The sequence below is a fragment of the Anser cygnoides genome, chromosome 2, assembly GCF_040182565.1.
Source record: "Anser cygnoides isolate HZ-2024a breed goose chromosome 2, Taihu_goose_T2T_genome, whole genome shotgun sequence".
Taxonomy (NCBI): Eukaryota; Metazoa; Chordata; class Aves; order Anseriformes; family Anatidae; genus Anser; species Anser cygnoides.
Window position 1 is genome coordinate 72,190,287 of NC_089874.1, and position 20,441 is coordinate 72,210,727.

The 20,441-nt window shown below is 36.9% G+C and overlaps 1 protein-coding gene across 1 annotated transcript; it reads left to right on the plus strand.

Moving 5' to 3' along the window:
• The first annotated feature begins 37 nt into the window (after positions 1-37).
• Positions 38-14,798, plus strand: BLOC1S5 (biogenesis of lysosomal organelles complex 1 subunit 5). The gene is made up of 5 exons (XM_013179266.3): positions 38-217; positions 973-1,055; positions 2,250-2,379; positions 6,301-6,359; positions 12,706-14,798. The coding sequence occupies exons 1-5, from the start codon at positions 67-69 to the stop codon at positions 12,883-12,885; spliced, it is 603 nt and encodes a 200-aa protein (XP_013034720.3). The 5' UTR covers positions 38-66; the 3' UTR covers positions 12,886-14,798.
• Positions 14,799-20,441: the final 5,643 nt, after the last annotated feature.

Here is a 20,441-nt window from a genome sequence, read left to right on the forward strand (position 1 = left end):
GTTGCCACGGCAACAGCGACGAGCGCACGGTGATGGCGTCACAGGGAGGCCGCGGCGCCGGGCGCCATGAGCAGGGCAGGCCCCGAGTCCCCCGGCCGGAGCGGGGCGGCCCTGCCCCTGCCCCTGCCCCTGCCCATACCCTTTCCCCTGCCGCTGGCCGGCGATAGGAAGCGGGAGGCGCTGTCTGCCGGGGCTCTGCTTCAGCCTATCATCAAGGGTAGGCCCGCGGGGGTTGTGCGTTTCTTGCTGGGGTGTGGCTCGGGCTGTGGGACAAATGCAGGGGGGTGCGATGGAGAGGGAGAGCCCCCAGGTAGGAGGAGGAAGCGCAGGAGCGTGCCTCTGGGTGGCACTGGCCGCCTGGCGTCCGTCTGAAGTGCTTCTTCAAACTGGCGTTGTTTGTCGTGTCACCAAAGTTCTTTAAATTAAGCAGTCTTTTTTTGCTATTTGAGAGCCCAGCCTACTTCTCATACACACAAATGTTGTAAATACTTGTATTTTTATGAGTATGTTTCAAGTCCTTAGCCCTGAAACACAGCAGACAGTTTTGCTGTATAGTGAGCTTTCCAGTTGTCTCTCACTGCAGGAGGCTTCCACATCTTAAGCTGTGAATTTCTGTTGAACTGCAGCCTTTAGTTCTTCTGTGTATCAATTCTTTACTGCCGTTAACAGTCAGATCTGGAAGCCGTGTACTGGGAAGGAGGTTGAAAACAGGGTGACAGAAGGCAGAGGAGAACGCTCGCCTTCACAGCGAGGTGTCTGTGGCACCTGGTCTGTCGACTCATTGTATTTTATTTAAGTCAGTGGTTTGCTGCATAAATAGGATAGCTAACTAACAGTATTCTGCTGTTCTTTTGATTTTCTATGTTTTTAGTGAGCGTAAGTGCCCCTTGCGTTCAAGTATATTTTGCCAGCATGTGTTGTGTAGCCAAGCATGGAGCATGAGAGAAAAACTAACTTTCATTAATCTTCTAGACGTCGGGGAAATCTATTCAAGACTGCTGGATCACAGACCAGTAATTCAGGGAGAAATACGATACTTTGTTAAAGAATTTGAAGTAAGTATTTGTGTTTTACTGGGTGTTGTTAACTGAAACTTCATGCAGTTTTAGCATCTTTTTAGAGCTTTGAATACATATATAATTTGCTTCAGAAAGATTTGGCATGCATTTCTTGCCCAAAATGATTACCCCACCTGTAGTATGTGTTTGCATCTTTGGTAAAGAAGGATAAATTTAGGTCTCTACTTAATATATATGCCCTGTTCAAAACTTTTTATTTCCTGCAAAAGACTGGTAGGAATATCGATGGAGGGGAATGATGTAGTTCTGCTGTCTTAAACAAGTCTCTTAGGTTCAATGAAAATGCTGTTGGTAGGTATAGGATTATGTCTGATAAAGGAACTGGCTTGTATTTCAGATGGATTCAGCTTGCACAGTTGTAATTTAATTTTGCTTTACTTACCTTCATGGAACAAAAATTAATGTTTCTGGAAGAGAAAAGGAATGCATTATGCTAAGTGAGAAAATCATTAAAAAATGAATGAATGTTGCCTGATTGAATAAAGCTAAAGTACTGAAGGTATAAAAGTTGTTCTAATACACATTTGCATCACAAAGCAAATCCACAAGAAGGCAGCAAAAGTTTAGAAAAGTAGAATCTTGTGTCAATAGGCTATTTGTAAGAATATATTCTTATTCTTAAAAAAGTTGGGATTTAAAATCTTAAAATTAATCTTGAAAAATATAGTTACGCTTTAGACTTCTTGTCTGCAGAGATTATTTTTTTAATAAATGACATTAATTTATTTTTTTTCCCTCAAGGTTGTAGCTAATATTTCAACCAGGCCTAACTTCTCCCAGTACTGGTTTAGCAAAATAAGTATGTGAACTAAGCTCTCATCAGATGTGTATTGTATAGGTCTGAAAGTCTCAAAGAATGATTTTTCTTTGACTTTCCTGAATAGGACGCACTAAATACTTCTGTATGTCCCTTCATAGGAAGGGAATTTTGAAACCCAATTACAGAATTGTAACTAAATTCACTTATTTCTCTCATTGCACCTGACGTCTTGTTCTATTTTTTCCCACAAAACTTATTTTAACAATTATGCTAAGTAAGCAGAGTAACACTTCAGTAAACAATGGTACAATTCTTGAGATAAAAGCTATTAGTTTATCAACTGGGAAAGTCTTATTTTGGAAAGTGGGATTTCTTGTTATCCATTCGTTGTCTTTCAATTCTTCTGGCAGGAAAAACGTGGCCTCCGAGAACTACGAGTACTTGAAAATCTAAAGAGCACCATCTTTGAAGCAAATGAAAACATTCTTCCCAAGTGTGAGCAGTCAATGCATGACAATCTGAACGAAGTACTCAAGAAATGTAAGCAAGTTTTTTCTTATTTCCCTTGTTGTGTCATTTTGAGGAATAATAAATAGTTTGGATTCAAAATATGATTTCTGGAAAGATTACCATCCTTAGTTAAATTTTCTACCACTTACATACTTTGTTCTCATTTCTCTGAAGATTTAAAAGGAAAATAACAGGGACATTTTTTGCTGTGTATTGGTCCCAGCCAGCTAAGATTACATTAAAGCTTTTGGCTGACTTCAGTCAAAGCTATTTCAGGTCAAACTTACGTTATTCACTTAAAAGCAGGATAGTATTTGCTCCATGTTGTCTAAAGCCGTAGACAGAATCTCAAGTTTCTGGTGGGTTGTGGTTTTTTTTTTTTTTTTTTGGAAACATGCTGTGACGTGACCTTCGAGTTTCTTAATATTTCCATGGGAAAGCATAATACTGGCTCCTCCCACAATTTAAAACAAATCTTGCTGGTATGTAGATATGAGCTATGAAATGTGCTATTATTATTATCTTTAGTTGCAAATGTGGTAGTTGTAATAATTCTTGTATGCTAATCCTAGTTTCAAAGTTATAAGCATTTAGTAAACTTTTTTTTTTGCTTAGATTTTTAGAAGGAAGTTTAAAATTTGTTATAATAAATTTTCAGCATTTTTTTTCTTGATCATTCAGCTTCTGAACAAGATACTCTAGGGCACTGTGGCCATAAAGCTTTAACTACCAAATTTATGCTGTTGAAACTTATCAGTATGGCTTTTTTATTTTATGTGTAGCACTTTGTAAACGTTTAATTTCATATAGCTTACTTGTGCAGCATCTGGAATATGTAGAATAGCAAGCAGTAATGATGCTATACACATAACAAGGTTGCAGGAAAATATTTGAAAGTTATCATTTAGTCATGTACATAAGGCATATGTTCTAATGCCTTCTAAATGGAGTGAACTATTGATATTACTTCCTGACTCTCCAATGTATATCTGCACAATATATCCTTCATAATAAGGAATGACAGAATATATGGAATATATGGAATCACAGATTGGTTGAGGTTGCAGGGGACCTCCGGAGGTCATTTTTCCAACCTCCCTGCTCAAGCAGGTTATAGCAGGTTGTTCAGAGCTGTGGCCAGCTGGGTTTTGAATATCTCTACAGATGGAGACTCCACAACCTCCCTGGGCAAGCTGTTCCAGTGTTCAACCACCCTCCCAGGAAAAAGGAGTTTTCTTGTGTTTCTACACAGAATCCCATGTGTTTCTAGAGAAGATTCTGGCTCCCTTGTCTTCATTCCCTACCATCAGATATTTATTCACATTTATAAGATCTCCTCTGAGCCTCCTTTTCTTCAGGCTGGTCGTTCCCAGCTCTTCCAGCCTGTTCTCAAGAGAGCTGCTCCAGTCTCTTAATCATCTTTTTGGCCCTGCATTAGACTTGCTCCAGTAAGTCCATATCTTTCTCCCTTCCCCCCCCTTCCCCATGTTGGGGAGCCCAGAAGCAGACAGTAGCACAGGTGTGGCCTCACCAGTGCCAAGCAGAGGTGAAGGATCACCTCCCTTTCCCAGCTGGCAGTGTTTTTCCTAATGGAGTCCAGGATGTTGGCCCTCAGTGGGTGTTGGTGCCTGATGTTATTCCAACATAGATGCAGGACTTGTCATCTTCCCTTTGTGGAACTTTGTGATGCATCGTAGCCCAGTTCTTTAGCCTACTGAGATCCCTCTGAATGGCAGCACAACCATACTGTCCATCAGCCACTCCTTCCAGTTGTGTGTCATTTGCAAACCTGCTGCTGGTGCACTATGCTCCAGCATCTTGGTCATTGATGGATATGAATGAGCCCTGCCTCATTCAGCACAGGTCTTGCATTTTCCCTAGTTTTCCATTTTTCTATTTATGTCCTTTTAGAATGCTATCTTGCACTTCACAGCCTTGGCCTTCCTAACCATGTCCCCACAAGATCCGTGCTCTTCTTGGGTCCCCTGCCTCTGGTTCCACCTCTTACACACTTCCTTTTTATGGCTGAATTCAGTTAGAAGCAACTTACTCATCCATTCATCCATTCAAGCCTCCTGCCGCCTTTGTTTGGTTTCCTACTTGTTGGGGTGGACCTTTCTGGAGCATGGAGGAAGTGATCCTTGAAAATGAAGCTTTTGACTGGTTCCTGACCCATTCCAGGGCAGAGAGCTCTGTGCATTCTTGCTGCTCACTCACATAAAGAGCAACTTCCCCTCCTCACCTTCCCAATCTGTCCTTCCAAAGAGCCCATACCCACCCATTGCAGCACTCCAGTCGCATCATATACCTCTGTGATCCCAGTGAAGTTGTTGCCCTGTACACAGACTTCAAACTACTGTTTGTTCCTCATGCTACGTGCATTAGCATAGAGACATTTCAGAGAGTCTTCCAAGCCTGACGTTATCCCTAGCACAGGCTTGAGAGCTTTCCCTGTAAGGCTGTTGTGCAGACAGTTCTTCTTTAGGTGCCCACACTTGGAGTGATTCCACTTCATCTCTGTTTTTGTGATTGCTGTGTCCCTTCTGTTATGATTGTCCCAGCCCCTTGGCTTGCCCACCCTGTTCCCAATTTCTTTACTTTTTTTTTTTTTTGAGGAATCACTTCATCTGCTGTCATTCCTAGTCCCAAGCTGTCCCTGTCAGGTCGGCCAGCCTGTTGGCAAAGCTACTTTTGCCCTATTTAGTCATGTCAATCCTGTTTTTTTCAAGCAGCTGTTGAAACCTCAGAGAGGGTCTTACACTTCTAGAAACAAAACCCTAATGCCAGCATCAGCTGCATAACCAGCTGTTAACCCACAGGATCTGTTAAGTCTCCATCACCAGGAAGGTTTAGGAGAACACGACCAGAATCCTCACATCCTTGACCACTGTCCCCAGAGTCCTGTAGTCATTCTCCCTACTTTGGAGCTCACCCCTGCAGTATCACTGGTGTCTATCTGGAAGAGCAGTAGATGGGGAGCCCAGGGGACAGTTGTGCCTTTGTAGCCTCTTCACAACATCCCGAGTGTGAGCCACCAGCAAGCAGCAAACCTCCCTAGATGATAAATTAGATTGACAAGTGGGAGCCTCTGTTGCTTGCAGTAGGGAGTCTGCCACCACTGTCACTTGCTGCTTTATTGTAATGGGCCTGAGTGGCTCAGGCTTAGCCACCAGAGATGCTCCATTTCATGGCCCTCCCAGCACCTTTTCACCTGCAAGGCCAATGAACCTATTTTGTAACTGCAAGTCCTTTTGGGAGCAGAAGCCTTCCAGCTGGTGTGAGAAGTCACCAGCTAACACGGCTATAAGGTGATGATAAATGACTAATACATTTCTCATAACCTAGGCTGTGTTAGTGAGAGGAATAATTGCTTTGGATAAATTAGTTAATTTGATTCTGCATTAATTATTTGATGAGTTAGGGGGGAAAAACTATGTAGGAATACAGTTTCTATTTCCATTGGCAAGTTCCCTTAGACTTAGTCTTAGGATAGAAGAGGCTGGCTCCAGCATAAAGATGTTCTGAGTGCAGATTGTTTTTACTAAATTACTTCTTATATTTGGTGAGGAAAAACAAGAAATGAAGAAAGAACTTAAACATGGTGCCTGGTCATCTGTTCCTACCTACTGACTTGTGAGTTTTTCTTTTGAGGTGCTGTTATGCTCCAGCTTGTCAGCAACGTTAAGGAATATGGGCACAAAAGGATTTGGCTGCCTTTCTCATTTTGGCTTCTAGAACACACACAAGGGTTGAAGTCAGTGATATGCCTACGTATAGTTAGCAACGTAATGCATTTTCTGCAAGTACTGACAAATCTTTTTCGCAGAGGTTAGTGACACGGTGTCATACAACATTTGATGAGCAACAGCCTTATGTGTTTTAAGTCCCTTTCAGGCAAAATTCTCTTTGATTTAGAACAGCAGACTGATCTACTGTGATTTGTTGTTTCAGTGCAAGCTTCCAACAATATGATCCACAGACTCCAAGAGAGGGAACGCGAAGAGAGGAAGGTAAAGGATGAATGGATAGATTTTTATAATGTGACCTAAGCAAAAGTCTTATATGCTTCTACAGCAGGTCTACCTGTCTTCAGTATAGCAGATCAAAAATGTACTTTTCTGTATTTTATATACTTGCAGTAAAAGATTTGGAGTTATTTTTACGCTTATAAAGTGCATACTGCAGCAGCATATATGTTTTAGGACTGTAAGCTTAATGGATCACTAGTTCTTCCTACAATCTCCTGATGTGTGGAAACTATTTTTTATTTTATTTCCTTTGCTTTATTTTCCCTCCTTGCTGAGACTGTAATATTTGTCACATATAGGGAAAGCTTAAATTAAAAAAAAATTATTTTCTGTGGAACAAAAAACACCTACTAACTTACCAGAATGGAAATGTAAATCTTTCCTAGTTAGCTGAGAACATTGAGCATATTATATGTATTGCTCCTTGAAAAGGAAGCATTTTTTTCCACTTGTGGATGGGTTATTTAATGAAGGGCTGTATTATAGGAACATGCGAATCATTGGAATCTTTTCAGTTGGCTACACTTTGCTCATTTGAAATACATGTGCTGCGAATCTAAAATTTGGAAAATTATACAAGAAATCAGTTTCATGTTTTCCCATTAGTCCTTCATGATTGTATTTCAATGTTATCTTTTTATAAATAAAACTTCGCAAGTAATCATGTAGTAGCTGAGAAAAACAGAAGACATTTCTGTGGCCATCACACAAAATAGGCTGTGCATTGATGTATGTAAGTCAATAGTCATGTTTTTCTTTCCTTTTTGTAATCAGTGAAGATGGGCAGTCCAGTTGCAGTTGAATACCAGTACTGTGTGAATAGCACACTACTGAACCCTGACAAAGTTTGCTTGTGCCCAACACAAATGTAGATATTGGGAGAGTGCTGAACTAGGAAATTTTTCCTACAGTTCTACTGTCTGAAGTAAAACTTTAATGAAAAAAAAACTTATTATAAAATGAACTCATTTAATAAGAACAGTAACTATTCTTTTTTTAGAATATTAGCGCTATGTTTCCATTCAGAAAATTTATAATGCAATTTAGCAATGCTAAAAGCTATTTGGAATTTGTAATATTTCTTTTTAAGTTTGTATAGTAAGACTTCTTTGCTTTGAAACTTTCCAAATGTGAATAGTAGCAGTTAAATCAGTTTTTTTGAATTACAGATACAAGCTGTCACCGCAGTTCAGCCACTCCAGGAGAAATATTTTTTTCCTTACTTTTCTTTCTGCACTCATGTGTTTTGGAAAAAAAAGGGAGGTTTTTGGTTTGGTTGTTTGGGTTTTTTGGTTTGTTTGTTTTGGGTAAGATATGGTGTCAAGTGATTTGTGTTACAGCCCACAGTGAAATGAATTTCATTTCTGCTGAACAGAACGAATTTGAAAATTATTTGCTTTACCAGCTTTTCTTTTCCAGTTCCTTTCTGTTATTAGTATCAGCCAAGTAACAAAAGGGAAATGGTGTAAAGTAATGTGTGATTACAGGATTGTCATTGGAAGAAGCATTTGAGGACTCTCGTCTCATTGATTTTATTTTTATTTTTTTTGGTAAACATGTTTTTGAATACTATATTTTTTTCTTTTATTTATTTCACTCATTTTATTTGGAAGATTGTAGGTTTATACTGGAAGCTGCCTAATGCTTCCTGTTCTAGCCTTACCTCTCATTGCTTGTAACACGAATTAGTATGGTAAGAAAGCTAGTCTGTGCCTCAAATGGTGTGGCATTTGGCTTGATTTTTTGTTTGTTTTAAATTTCAGTAAAAATAGCCTGAGTAATACTAAAAACAATGCTACTGAAAAAAAAATCTGTTCTTACAAATGTTATTTTTTGCATAATTATTGACAGTAAAACAAAACCAGTAATAAATAAAACCAACTTGGGTGATTCAGTACAGTATACAAGAAATCATTACCATCTTTCAAACCGAAGTAATATGCAATATTTATTTAAAAAAAATGGTTTTATAATCATTTTCATTTTTTCAAAAAAAATAATGCCTTATTTAAATTTATCTTTAAGATAGTTGGGTTAGTTTTGCAAAGTTATGAGTTTAAAAATACAGAAAATAACACTGAATCATTGCTCTTCGTGAAAGAATAATTTGATTTTATATATATATATATAAAATAGGATAAAGAGTCTGTTTTCTCATGCAATTGTACTCACATTTTCGAACATTCAGGTGTTATTACCTTCTCCATGACAGTAGAAAACATTGATTTTATCAAATCAGAAGATATTTATTAATTATTTCCACAAGTACTTTCTGGATTTTAGAAAAACGCATTCTACCTTCCTAAAGTATGAATACCTGTTTATCCAGAATGCATGCTTTATTTTTGTGCTGTGTGGTAAAGCAGAAGTGCTTTCTAACTGAACATGAGTATGCAAATGCCATTGAGTCTCTTAATGCTGTATGTCAGTTAAGGGGTACAGCTACTGAAGTTCTTTGGATTATTGTTGGACTTTGGATTATTATTAAGACATTTGACATGAGTCATTGATTTGATGAATTCAGATTTGTAAATACATGTAAGTATCTATAGAAATGACAGTGTTACTGTCTTCAACCTACACATAGATAAAGGGCATAGTAAATAAAGGGCATCTATCAGTTCTGTATTCCTGTGAAATAACTGACATTAAAAAAGCACATAAGAATAAGCAACTGTTCTAACGTTCGGAATAGTTATAGGCATCACTTAGCAAAAGCTTAATTATTCAGTGTATCAGGAACTGGAAATAGGTTCCCACCATCAGGTTTAATGCCATAACCAAAAAAGTTTTCAGTTCTGTCTCCTCACTTGCCCAGTGAATACATCTGGTTAAGGAAACCGTAGAGACTGAATCTGGACTGTTCTGTTGCTCTGTAATATCGAGACTGTCTTGTGAGTTGGGGTATGTGAATTAGATCCTGTAAGTAAAAAGATACTTTCTCAAACACTTCTAACATCTCAGAACAGACTACTCTGCGTGTGGCTGGTGTCTTTCCCACATGCATACAGATCACAGTTTTGTACGGATGATAATTCGCTAGAATGTATTTATTATCTTAGAAGTGAGATACTTATTTTTATTTTTTCAAACCTACACTAGTAGCATGTTTGAGGTTGCTTGGAATTCTGTTAAACATTTGCTGAATGCAAAAATTCTGACAACATGCAGAAGTTGGAGGGTGAATTATTAACAATTATTTTAGTCGTGATAAATTTAATTTCTAATTTAAGAAAGAATTATTGGAATTACGTATCAGTATCACTGATATATGATACAAATCTCTAGAAAGCGATCATTCTTCTTACAGTTGTCATACTCAATGTCAGCAAACTGTAGGAGGTACCTAGAGCCTTATCTTTGTTTTATCTTTTCAGTTCATCTTTAGTAAGAAAACATGTATTTCAAAGATTTTACCTCTTAAATGATGTTCACTGAAGTTGTGTTCCTCTCTACTTAGAGAGAATTTAAATGTGAATTGAATTAGTTCTTCATAACTAGGGATCCTGAAGCTTGAGGAGATAGTGCCTATTTTTATTAATATTTAAATTTAATATTTCTTCAGGCTTGAGTGGTTAGTCTTTGAGGAGTGAGACATGTAATACAAGGGCATTGGAAAGCTTCCTAAATAACAAACAGATGAAAAATAACCTGATTATTTTTTTAATCTTAAAATGAAGATGCTATTTTCCTCACCTTTATCAAATCGCCCTGTAAAGTCGTTTGCCAGGCACGTTATCAAAATGTACATGTATTGTTTTCTGGAAAACAAACTTTCCACAAATCTATAAATGTGGAAATTACAAATTGATACTATAAAATGCTCAACATTGTCTCTACAGATCACTGATTTACCTAATGGTGTTGATTTTTGGAAACTGCTTTTCGAAACTGGCCTTTTGACTTAACCAGTACGCATCCATGCCAAGATGTCTATACATTTGCATTTTAAGGATTTTTCATATCTATCAATGGCACAGTTAATGAGAAATTATTTCATCCACCTTTATGGATCTCAATGCTTTCTAGCTGTGCTAGAGCTACAGTTACAGCTAGGGCACAATATTTTGTGCATGGTATCTTCATTTCGTTAGTTTTTCCTCCTGTGTGTTACAGTCAATTGAATAAAGCAGTGAAGTAAATAGCACTGGGTAAAAAGGGGATATGGTAGGAGTGAAAAGTGTTGTAGAAAGAAAACACAAAACCAGGACCAACGTGAAGGGAACTTGCAGAGCTACAATGTGAAAGTCATCTTGTGCTGAGAAACTGAATCTTTTAGTGGCTTGCTTATATGCTGGAGTTAGGTGTTGGTGTCCTGCGTGGGAGCTCGGGTCCTCAAGAGGCTGTTCCTGGTGTTCTGAGCAAAAAGAGGCTGTACCACAGTAACAGCTGCTGCAAGACAGCAGTGAATGCTTGGATGATGGAAGCTGTGTAGTGCCTTAGCTTCAGAGACAATGTCTGTTGCAGTTTGGGTCTTGCAGTCGGATGTGGGTGTAGGAGAAGTCTGTCCTTGGTCACAATTTCTCTCTTTCATTCTTCTCTGATGTCTAACAAGATTGCAGTGCCAGCTGAAGCTTTCCCACAGCTGTGGCATTCATAGGTCTCTCCTACACAGATTCTTTACCTTCTAGTAAGAAGCAAACTTACACTGCAGAATATACATCATTTGAAAAGACTGTACCCAAAGACACCCATCTGTTAGCAATTGCACTTGGTTGCACAGTGAGTTTTGATAAACTGAACTTAGTTGTCTCATACTCTCTAAATCTCTTCAGTTGTTTTGCCTGGTAAATCATTTTATATCCTTAGGTAGAAGTGGTGCTGTGGAACTTGAAAATAATAAGCAGAAAAATAAAAGTTTCACGTTCCTTGCAAACTATTTATTTTTTTTTTCAGAGTGTGGTTTTGTCAAGAGTGTAGTTCAAGTAGGCTCTGTGTAATCCTGTCAGTATGTGTGTAATGCATTGACAGTTTCAAAAAATAAACAGTGTGCTAGTGGAACTAGTAGTAAATACTAGTATATTTTGTTAGTAGGTGGTATCTGTGGCAGACAAAACAGAACTTGGCATAATATTGTTATAATGTATATGAAATGATGTGTATTTAACCTAAAATGTGTGATCGTGGAGAGCAGTGCATAGAAAGTGTTGAAGACTGTAGAAATGGGTTTCCATTGCATGTAGTTGACAAAAATGTCAGATGTCTATTGAAGCCTATAACAGTATTTATTCCTGCACAGAAGTGCTATACATAGAAAACAAACATTGCTGATATACTAAAAAGAAGAAAAATAAGGAAGATGAATCATTTATTTTGCTAGAAGACAGAGCAAATGTAAGAGCAACTGTCTAGATTTACTATGACTCAAGCGTAAGGAAGCCAGACTATTAATACTGCTTGCAAAAAGTCTGTAGAAGTACATCTCATTTTAACATGCATATTGGATGCATGTATGACCTCTCTAGATAGCTGGATTTTTTTTTCTTCTCTAAGACAAGAGAGTGAAAGGAATCAAGCTTACCAGAAGCCAAGCAGAATGAAATTCTGAGGGAGAAAATAATCTGTTTATAAAGGAAAACATTAATCACAGTGAGAGAGAGCTGGCTAGAGCAGAAACACTAACTGCCAGTTTCAAAACATTGTATATTTATGTTGTTATATTGTTTTTCACTCTGTCCTTCTTGTGTTAGAGGATTTTTTTTTATCAATAGTTTCTTCCATCTGGTGGCTATGCTGAACCTCATCATTGTGGTATAACAGAAATGTGGCGTGCTTCTAGTTTTAAAAATGTATTCAGGAATGTGAAAAATGCTTTTGTTTCAACAAATGAGAATGGAGTGGTGGGGGAATGTCTATTCATACCGTTTTTTTTTTTCTATAATGAAGGTGCTAAATACCATGCTTCCAAGATAAGAAACTCACCTTAAAATGAAGTCTTTGTGAGATAATCCAGGTTTATATCAGATGCTCACAGTGCTTCTAATTTTGTCTGTAGTCAGAGGAGGAAATAATGCAACAAGTATAATCTTTTTAGAGACTAATAGAATTGGACTAGTAATTCTGAAGTGTCTGTTTATTTAGTTAATTTTCACCAGGCTGCAGAAAAGGTGCTGTTGCTGATGCTATCATTAAACGTATCAAACATTTAACCATTTCTTTTGCATTGACTGTGTTTTATGATTGTTGTTTCCCTTTTTTTGTATTTATTTTGTTTGTTACTTTCACTTCTACTGAAGTAAAAGCCCAGTTTCTCTGGTGAATTAAGATTAGATTTCATGGCTATTTCTATCTAGAAATGATTGCTAAATCTTCCCATTTTTCTCTTCAGCTTCAGGCTGACAAGCTAATGGCTGATGAAGAGAATCGCATAGCCCAGTGGGAGTCGTTCATGAAAGAACAACAGAATAAACAAGCAGAGGTGGATGAAGAGCACAGAAAAGCTATGGAGCGCCTCAAAGAGCAGTATTCTGAGATGGAGAAGGAACTGGACAAATACATTTCTTTTTAAGACCTTTTTTTTTTTAATAATGCTGGTTTTATGCCTTTACTCAATTGCTTCTGACTTAAATTGAGATTCTTTTGGAAAGATGAAGCAAGTAAGATAAAAGAAGAATCTCCTCTATGTGTTTGGTATGGGAAGAAAAGTTTTGCATACTTTCAACTTAAGTGCCTATCTTTGTTCAGGGCAAATGGAATGCCAGTATTTCTTAGTTTGTTGGAAAGTAGAATTGGAAATTACATTGTGACTACATCAGCTCAGGGAGTTGCAAATTGGAATTCTCTTCCATTTGCAGTGTATCATATCTTTTGGGAAAATAGAGCTTAATGTAACATTAACCATCCCAGTGTGCAACCACAGCCCTTTTCCAAAAAAGAGTAGGTGTAATAGGCTCCATCCATAGTTAGCTGAGAACTCACTGGGAAATCTGTAAATCCTGTTTGTAGACTTCAGGAAAACCAACTTATTTTACAGAATAGACTTTGAAACTTCAGTGATGAGAGATCTCAGCAAAGCTGTAAATCCAGTTATAATTCCAACTTCTGATTCCTGTGGTCAGTTTTATGAAGTAAAATTGAGATTTAAATGATTTTTCCTAATGTAGAAATGGTGAGTTTTGACAAGAAACACTTTCCTCTCCTTGTAAATATCTCAGAACTCTCTTTTTAAGCTTTACTGTTCTACACAAAGTTAAAACAAGCTCAAGAGTAATCATGAGAAGCATTTTGGTCTTGTACTAGCTACAAAGCTAATTCAAGTATCTACCTTAAATATTTGACATGCTGTTGGTTTACTTAAGATAAACGTATCAGAACTTTATAAACCAGCTGAGGAAACTTTTGTTTCTTTTTCAGTCTAACAAATGATCACATTAGTGGTAAAATGCTTGTAGTATAGATTTTTTTTTTTTCTTACTAACCATTACTCATATGGAGTATGTGAAGCTCCTGTATTGCTTTCCTTTATTTAAAACTTTTATTTAACAGCAGTGTAACTGAAGAAGTTAACATAATCAGTTCATTAACCAAGCAAAATGAGACATAGTACCTTAATGAAATCTGCTGCAAGCTAACTGGTAATACAGGAAATACGTTTCCATAATTTAACTGGTGTCCAATATATAGAATGGAATCAGGTAAAAATAAACAGAATTTACCCTTTACCTGTATTGCAATAGTAATGCGGCGACAATGGTTGCTTGTGTAAATGTATGGCTAGGTGTCAAGGCTCCGTTCCTGGCAGCATGTTGATAGTGTGATTAAAGTTAGTAGAAGAAATGGAATAAGTATTTGAGATTTCTTTCAGTAACACTGAATTCCTGCCAAGCTGCTCTGCCCGCTACTGTAGGCCTGACAGCTTCATCAATCATCATCATGCATCTGGACTGAAAAAGAGAACTTGCTGACACTGGGGCATGCTGGAATGTTGTTAATTCTCTGTTGTGAATGGAAAAAACATAGATGTCTTATGGGTATCCCACACATGAAAAGCAGGGAAGCTTCATTTTTAACAACCCCTCTCTGAACAGAAGGTGACCTCTGTTATATTTCTCAGCTTATGCACCCACTTATGAATGTCATAACTAAGCTCAGTATTCAACTTAGAAGTTCTTGCTTGTCTTTATAATTGGGTGTGGAATTACTTTGTTTTAAGGACACACTCAAAAAGGCTTCTGTCTTACCAGATTTTTTTAATGTATATGTGCTCAAAGCCCAAATATCTTTATAACAAAATGCATTTAACAGTATACTGAATTAATTTTATTTTTGCACTGATCATTTTTATTAAGACTTCAATACCTGATTAACTGCACTGGAACTGTACATTTTAGTACTTTGTTAATTTGAGGACTCTTAAGCGATGATACACTTGCTGCAAGTTGGGTATCCACTGGAAAATAGAGAGGTATTTCCAAAAACTTCTGGGTTGTGTGCTGTGGATTCTTTGAAAAGCTTCTTTTAAATATTAACATTGAAAATGTGTTCCTCTTTTAGACTCTCACAGAAATTTTTATGCTGAAGATCATTTGAAAACACTGTTCTTCGTAGTCTGTATCTGCCCATTGGCAAACTTTTATTTGTTGCAGGACTACCAAAGACCATCTGTTGCCATGTTATTTTATTCAGTATTTATTCAGTAATTTTCATTTTTTATATGATATGCCTTAGTTTTTGATTTAACTGGAAGTGCATAAATTGTTTTTGAAGGCACTTTCCAACACTTAAAGAAAAACATATTTTCTCTTCAAACGTTAAAAAAAAAGTCAAAACTTAGCATGTCTGATTGTCTCAAAACAGAACATATCTGACAGGTACAATTCTTATCTTCATCAGTATTCTAGCAAGGTGGTACTATGGGCTGTCTGGGCACAACCATGTTCCACAGAGGGATTTTGTAATATTAAAATTCTTAATCAGTAGCTTCTACCATTTGGGAAGAACAGAAAAAGGAATACTTTCAAAGTTGTTTTATGTTATTGGTACATGAAGAAAGTGTTTTAGCTTATACTTGCAATATTTACATGATTAAATTGAATAACAGCTTTAAAAATGTTGAGGATTGATTTAATCCCTGTCAAACTCGATAGAAGTTTGCACTGGATTCTGACAGGAGCTGCAATGGGTTCTCAACATTTAAGTAAACAAATGAAATTATGTAAATTATGTAATTAAGTAAACAAATGAAATTACTTCAAAAATGAAGTTAGTTCTCCTTGGGATGATTTATATTCAATGAATGCCTATCATATATTTTAATATTAGGAAGGAAGGGAGAAAGATTTATTTGCTCCTAGCCACCTTCTTTTTTGCTAACAGCAGGTAACACTTTTTATAGACTAATTCTGTAATTACAGCTGGAGTATTGCATCTTCTGACATTTTAGTTTATGGCTTGTTAAATCTTTCCTTGAAAACTGTGTTTTCTCAGTAGACAAATTAAATTGCAAATAAATGGAATAAAGAACCAATAAATTAATTCATATATAGTTCACTCCTGAGTTGAAAAGCTTTCCAAGTCTCAAGGCTATGGATTTTGATTTACAAATATTTCCCAGTAGGTGTCAGTACAAGCTTGTCAAGGAAGGTTATACATCCTGTCATTGTATGAAGTAGAGAATGTAAATATTTGTCTTCAGTTGCAGTTCAGTATTTTGTGTAAGTATGAGATATTTAGTGCATGAAAGCACACATTTTTAAATTAAACAAACCAAAAAAAGGCACTACTTAGCAGTATTCTCCTCCATTACTCCTTTAAAAGTTTAAAACAGGTCACTCTTAAAATGATTTAGGTAAGGTATTCTGATGTGAACAATGCTGTCAGCAATACGTATGCATCCTAGCTAAGACTTATTAGAAATTAAGTTAGACTGTGTCAGAGATGAAAATCTTCAAGAGTTGCAAGCTTATACTGCTGTCCGATGTAGTGGATGTGATTTTCTGAAGTGGGTTGAGACAAAACTTTATGCTTAGTGATAGAGATTGTGCCCCTGCTTAAAAAAAATATATAAATAAAAGGGGGATGGGGAGTAGGCTGCTACAAAAACGTTGTGAACAAAATCATCTATCACACCACATACTTTTAAACATGCCAATTACTTTTTGTTTAAAATTAAATGAATTTCTCAAAGTAGCAAGGTCACTAGTATTTTTCTAGTTTATGCTGTTTGTTAAATCCAGTATAATTTGTAGAAAGATGCAGTTGCAGCTGTTGTAGTAGAATTTGAATGAGGAACATAAGTACTTTTCATAAATAGTTTAGTCATATGATTATTCAGAAATTCCAAATAAGAGACCTGTAAAAGAGAAGGGAGACGTCAAAAAGGCTTAAAATCTGTTTTAGGACAATTAACAAAGGGAGCTTTATAGAAGACTTATTTCAAACCACAGAAATACAGTGCTCTATGTATATGTAACTTCTCATTCTAAAAAGTGTACAGAATTACATACCTTTGCAGTTTTATAGATGGCAGTTTTATATTTAGTGAGCAAAGTAGAAAAAAACTTATTCAAGATAATGGTGAGCGTAATTGTTCCTCCACTGCTGTTTTAAAGTTTTATATTACTCAAAATGTCATCTTGCTTTCTAAAACCTTTACTAAATCTGCATGAATTAAATGGGCACAGATATGTGTGTTATATGTCTGAAATAGGACCTTCTCGTGCAGAAAGAGAAGTAGGAAGAAGAGCAGCCACTGTACACTTATATGTTCTTGTATTCTGGGAATGTTATTCTGCATTCGGAATAATTAGGAGATTTGTAGAGGTATTCACTTAAGTTTCAGTTTACCTTTTGAAATGCTTTATCAGGACAAAATCTGTACTTTTAGATTTTATTTAATGTAATTTTATAGACAGTGAAGAAAAAGCTGACATTTTCAATATGATCTTTCAAGACAATTGCACTGAAGAATGGATAGTACTGTATTTTAAAACTTTTAAAACTGACACTTATCAATGTAATTTTAAGTAAAACTTTACATTTCAGTCTTCTCCCCTAATGACTGGGTCTATACAGGGAGAGACCTGCAACTGAGTATCATTGATGTTTTGTTTGTTTGTTTGTTTTGTATCTGCTTTTTTGTTGTTGTTTGGTTTGGTTTTGTTATTGTTTTATTGTTTTTAACAGAAGTTGTATTTAACATAGGATTTTTGGGTGGTCCTGTGTGGAGGAGGCAAGAGTTGGATTCAGGGATCCTTGTGGGTCCCTTCCAAAGTAGGACATTCTATGATTCTAATGTAATGGCATTTGGTGAAAACTGAAGCATTATTTATGACTTTGCTTGTTACTCATTACTATCATTCTGAGACAGACGCAATCTATAAATTTATCCATAGCATTTTATAGTTTATAGTCTCTATATTCTGTAATCTGAAGAAAAACTTCAGTTGTTGCGCTGCAGGACCTGGATAAGCATTTTTAGTTTTCTTTGAGTTAATTACAAAATAAATTTGCAAGTTTGCTTTGCAATGCTTATAAGGTGGTACATAGCCAGTGCTCTCCCAGACAAAGGCATGCAAAAGAGCCTCTTGCCGCAGTGTGTGTTCTAGAACATGCTCTGTGCTTTTCAGTAGCTTTAGCTTCTGAAAAATTAGTTCCGGATTGCTTGAGGTCATAGGAAGCCATTTATGAGTGGACCCAAGTTTGTCCTTTCCAGATGTTTTTAGCCCTCATTAAAGAAATTCCGGTTCCTGAAAATCCCCTCTCCAGATGGCTTTAAATGTGTTCCAATATTTACTATGTCACCTAGAAAGCTTCTAAGCTGAATTACATAAATAGGAAATAATGCACATCGCTCCAATGTACTGATCTGAAAGTGTTCTAAATGTAATTTAGAAAAATGAATATTTTCTCAACAACATTAAAAATAATAAAATAGAATTACCGTAGTACACCTAGTTAGCAGTATGGTTTTTAAAACCATTAATTATTGTCTGGAATCCTAAGGAGGAATTTTCCTTTAAACTATCAAAGCCTAAATGATTCAAAAAATTCTTCAGAATAGACATCCACCAATACTTCGCAATACAAACTTTCCAAAGTTTTGTGGAAAAGTTTCCTGTAATCAAGAAGCACTCAGAGGCAGTAGGACTTTGACATTCGTGTCCTGAGCAAGCACTCATAGTATTAGGCAAATGTGTTAAATTTATCATCTGGGATGTTCTGAGCGTAGAAACTGGTGCAGAGCGCCAGCATAGCACAGATGAGTTTTAGTTCATTTTGTCTGTGGAAGGCCTTTTTTCATATCCGTATATCGAGGAGAAATGAGCACAAGCACAGGCTGCTGTTTTTCACCTTAAAAATTTGTATATGGGGGTAGTGGGGAGGATGCAGGATGGGAAAAAGATGTATTGTGTTTTCAAATGTTGTGCAAATGTGCATATCAAAAACATGCAGCTGTGACTTGCGGGTGGTGCTGCAAATGCAATTTACTTTAAGACATCCGTGAATGTAATAGGAATTACATACATCCATGTATGTAATAGGGCTGCTTAATTATTGACTTTCTGTTTCTTGGCCAGATGCTGAAGTAGGGAGGAAAGGGATGATGCACCATGTTGCCATCATCACGGTGGTTGGTATTTTTCACTGAGGTGGCAGTTGCCGTCACTGAAGGGTCGCAAAATGCAAAATCTTTCTTCAGTTTGTTTTTAGAGGAATCAAGTCCCTGAGAAATGTGTCATGGTCAAAGCAGAGCATGAGAAGTCAAAGTAGCCAAAAGTATGCTGTCCCTTTGTCCTTTGCAGTCTCTCCTAAAGAAGAAATAGTGGTTCCCTCTTTACACTTTCTTGAGACCCAGTTTTACTATTATCAAAAACTAAATTGCATCTCAAAAGCTGTGTTGGATTTTTGCCATTGTCCTCAGTCAAAACCAAGTAAGATGCTCAGCATTAGCCTGAGTTGTTACGAGTTTCAGTGCTGATTATGTTTTCCCTGTCAACACAGAACTGGACTAAGACCACGCAACTCTGCGAGGAGGTTATCCAGCAGCTATTGTATTAGTGCTACTGTAGGTCATTGCCTCAGTATGTTCCCTTTGAAATGGCTGCCACAAAGAGAAACTTTAGCTGAAAACTATTTCCAAATAATTTTCACACGGTAAGGAATTATTCTTCATATATGATGTGATTTCCACATGCACGGTCCCTGTGCTTTCAAGTTCCCAGGCTAGTTTGTCCCACAGAATCCAATAAAAAAGTGTAATATCTCCCTAGGGCCTTTTCTGGTCATGTTTGATATCACTTAACATAATGAGCTTTTTACTCCCACATCATAAAGGGTTTTGTTTTAGATTTCTTTTTTCAACAAAAAGTGTTGCTTACATCCCTTCTAAAGAATGCTCTTAGTTATGTGAAATGTGGACAAGTTGTCTGGGCCAACCTCTTATCTGCACCAGATTCAAACAGTCTGGTTTGGTACAGTGGCTTAGACTGCATGTTTTTGTTGTGTTTTGTTTCTTTTAAAAATATATATGTATGTGTCTTGTTAAAAAACATTGCTGCCCCCGTCTAGAAACAATGCAACACTCACATCATTTCCTGAATGAATAGAGTTGGAAGGCAATTATCTACTCACCAAACAGGCTAAAACAACAGTTCCTGATATTCTTCTCAAATATTTCAACTTCCCAGGAATCCGGAAAAAATAATTCCATGCGACGGTGTTATGAATGAAGGTATGACATTCCAGTTTCCTTCACTTCGAATCAGACATCCAGAGGTAATAAATTACCATGCACTTGGCACAGCTGGGAGTGGGGTCTGGCGGTGGCAAATTGTTTTTCTGCAGAACAGGAACAATGAAGTGCTTTCACATCCTTCTTTGTTGGGTGACAGGCATGGTTTCTTTCTTAATGGGCTTTCAGCAACAACTGCATGAATTACATGTAGAAGAAGCAGGAACCTGACAGCAAAGCACCCCAAAACAAATTTGTTTAGAGATAGGAAACTATAATAAAGGTGTTGTGATTTTCTTTCTTGCCAATTTACCTCTGTGAAATATAAGCCAGTAACATAGTCTCTGAACTGCAATTTAGCAGAAAAGTAAATTGAAAAAGTAAATAGTGAA

Excerpts from the sequence above, each read along its gene's own strand:
- BLOC1S5 (XM_013179266.3), top strand. The coding sequence starts at position 67 with ATGAGCAGGGCAGGCCCCGAGTCCCCCGGCCGGAGCGGGGCGGCCCTG. Across the intron at positions 218-972 it reads GCTTCAGCCTATCATCAAGG|ACGTCGGGGAAATCTATTCA; the intron begins GTAGGCCCGCGG and ends TTAATCTTCTAG. Across the intron at positions 6,360-12,705 it reads GGGAACGCGAAGAGAGGAAG|CTTCAGGCTGACAAGCTAAT; the intron begins GTAAAGGATGAA and ends TTTTCTCTTCAG.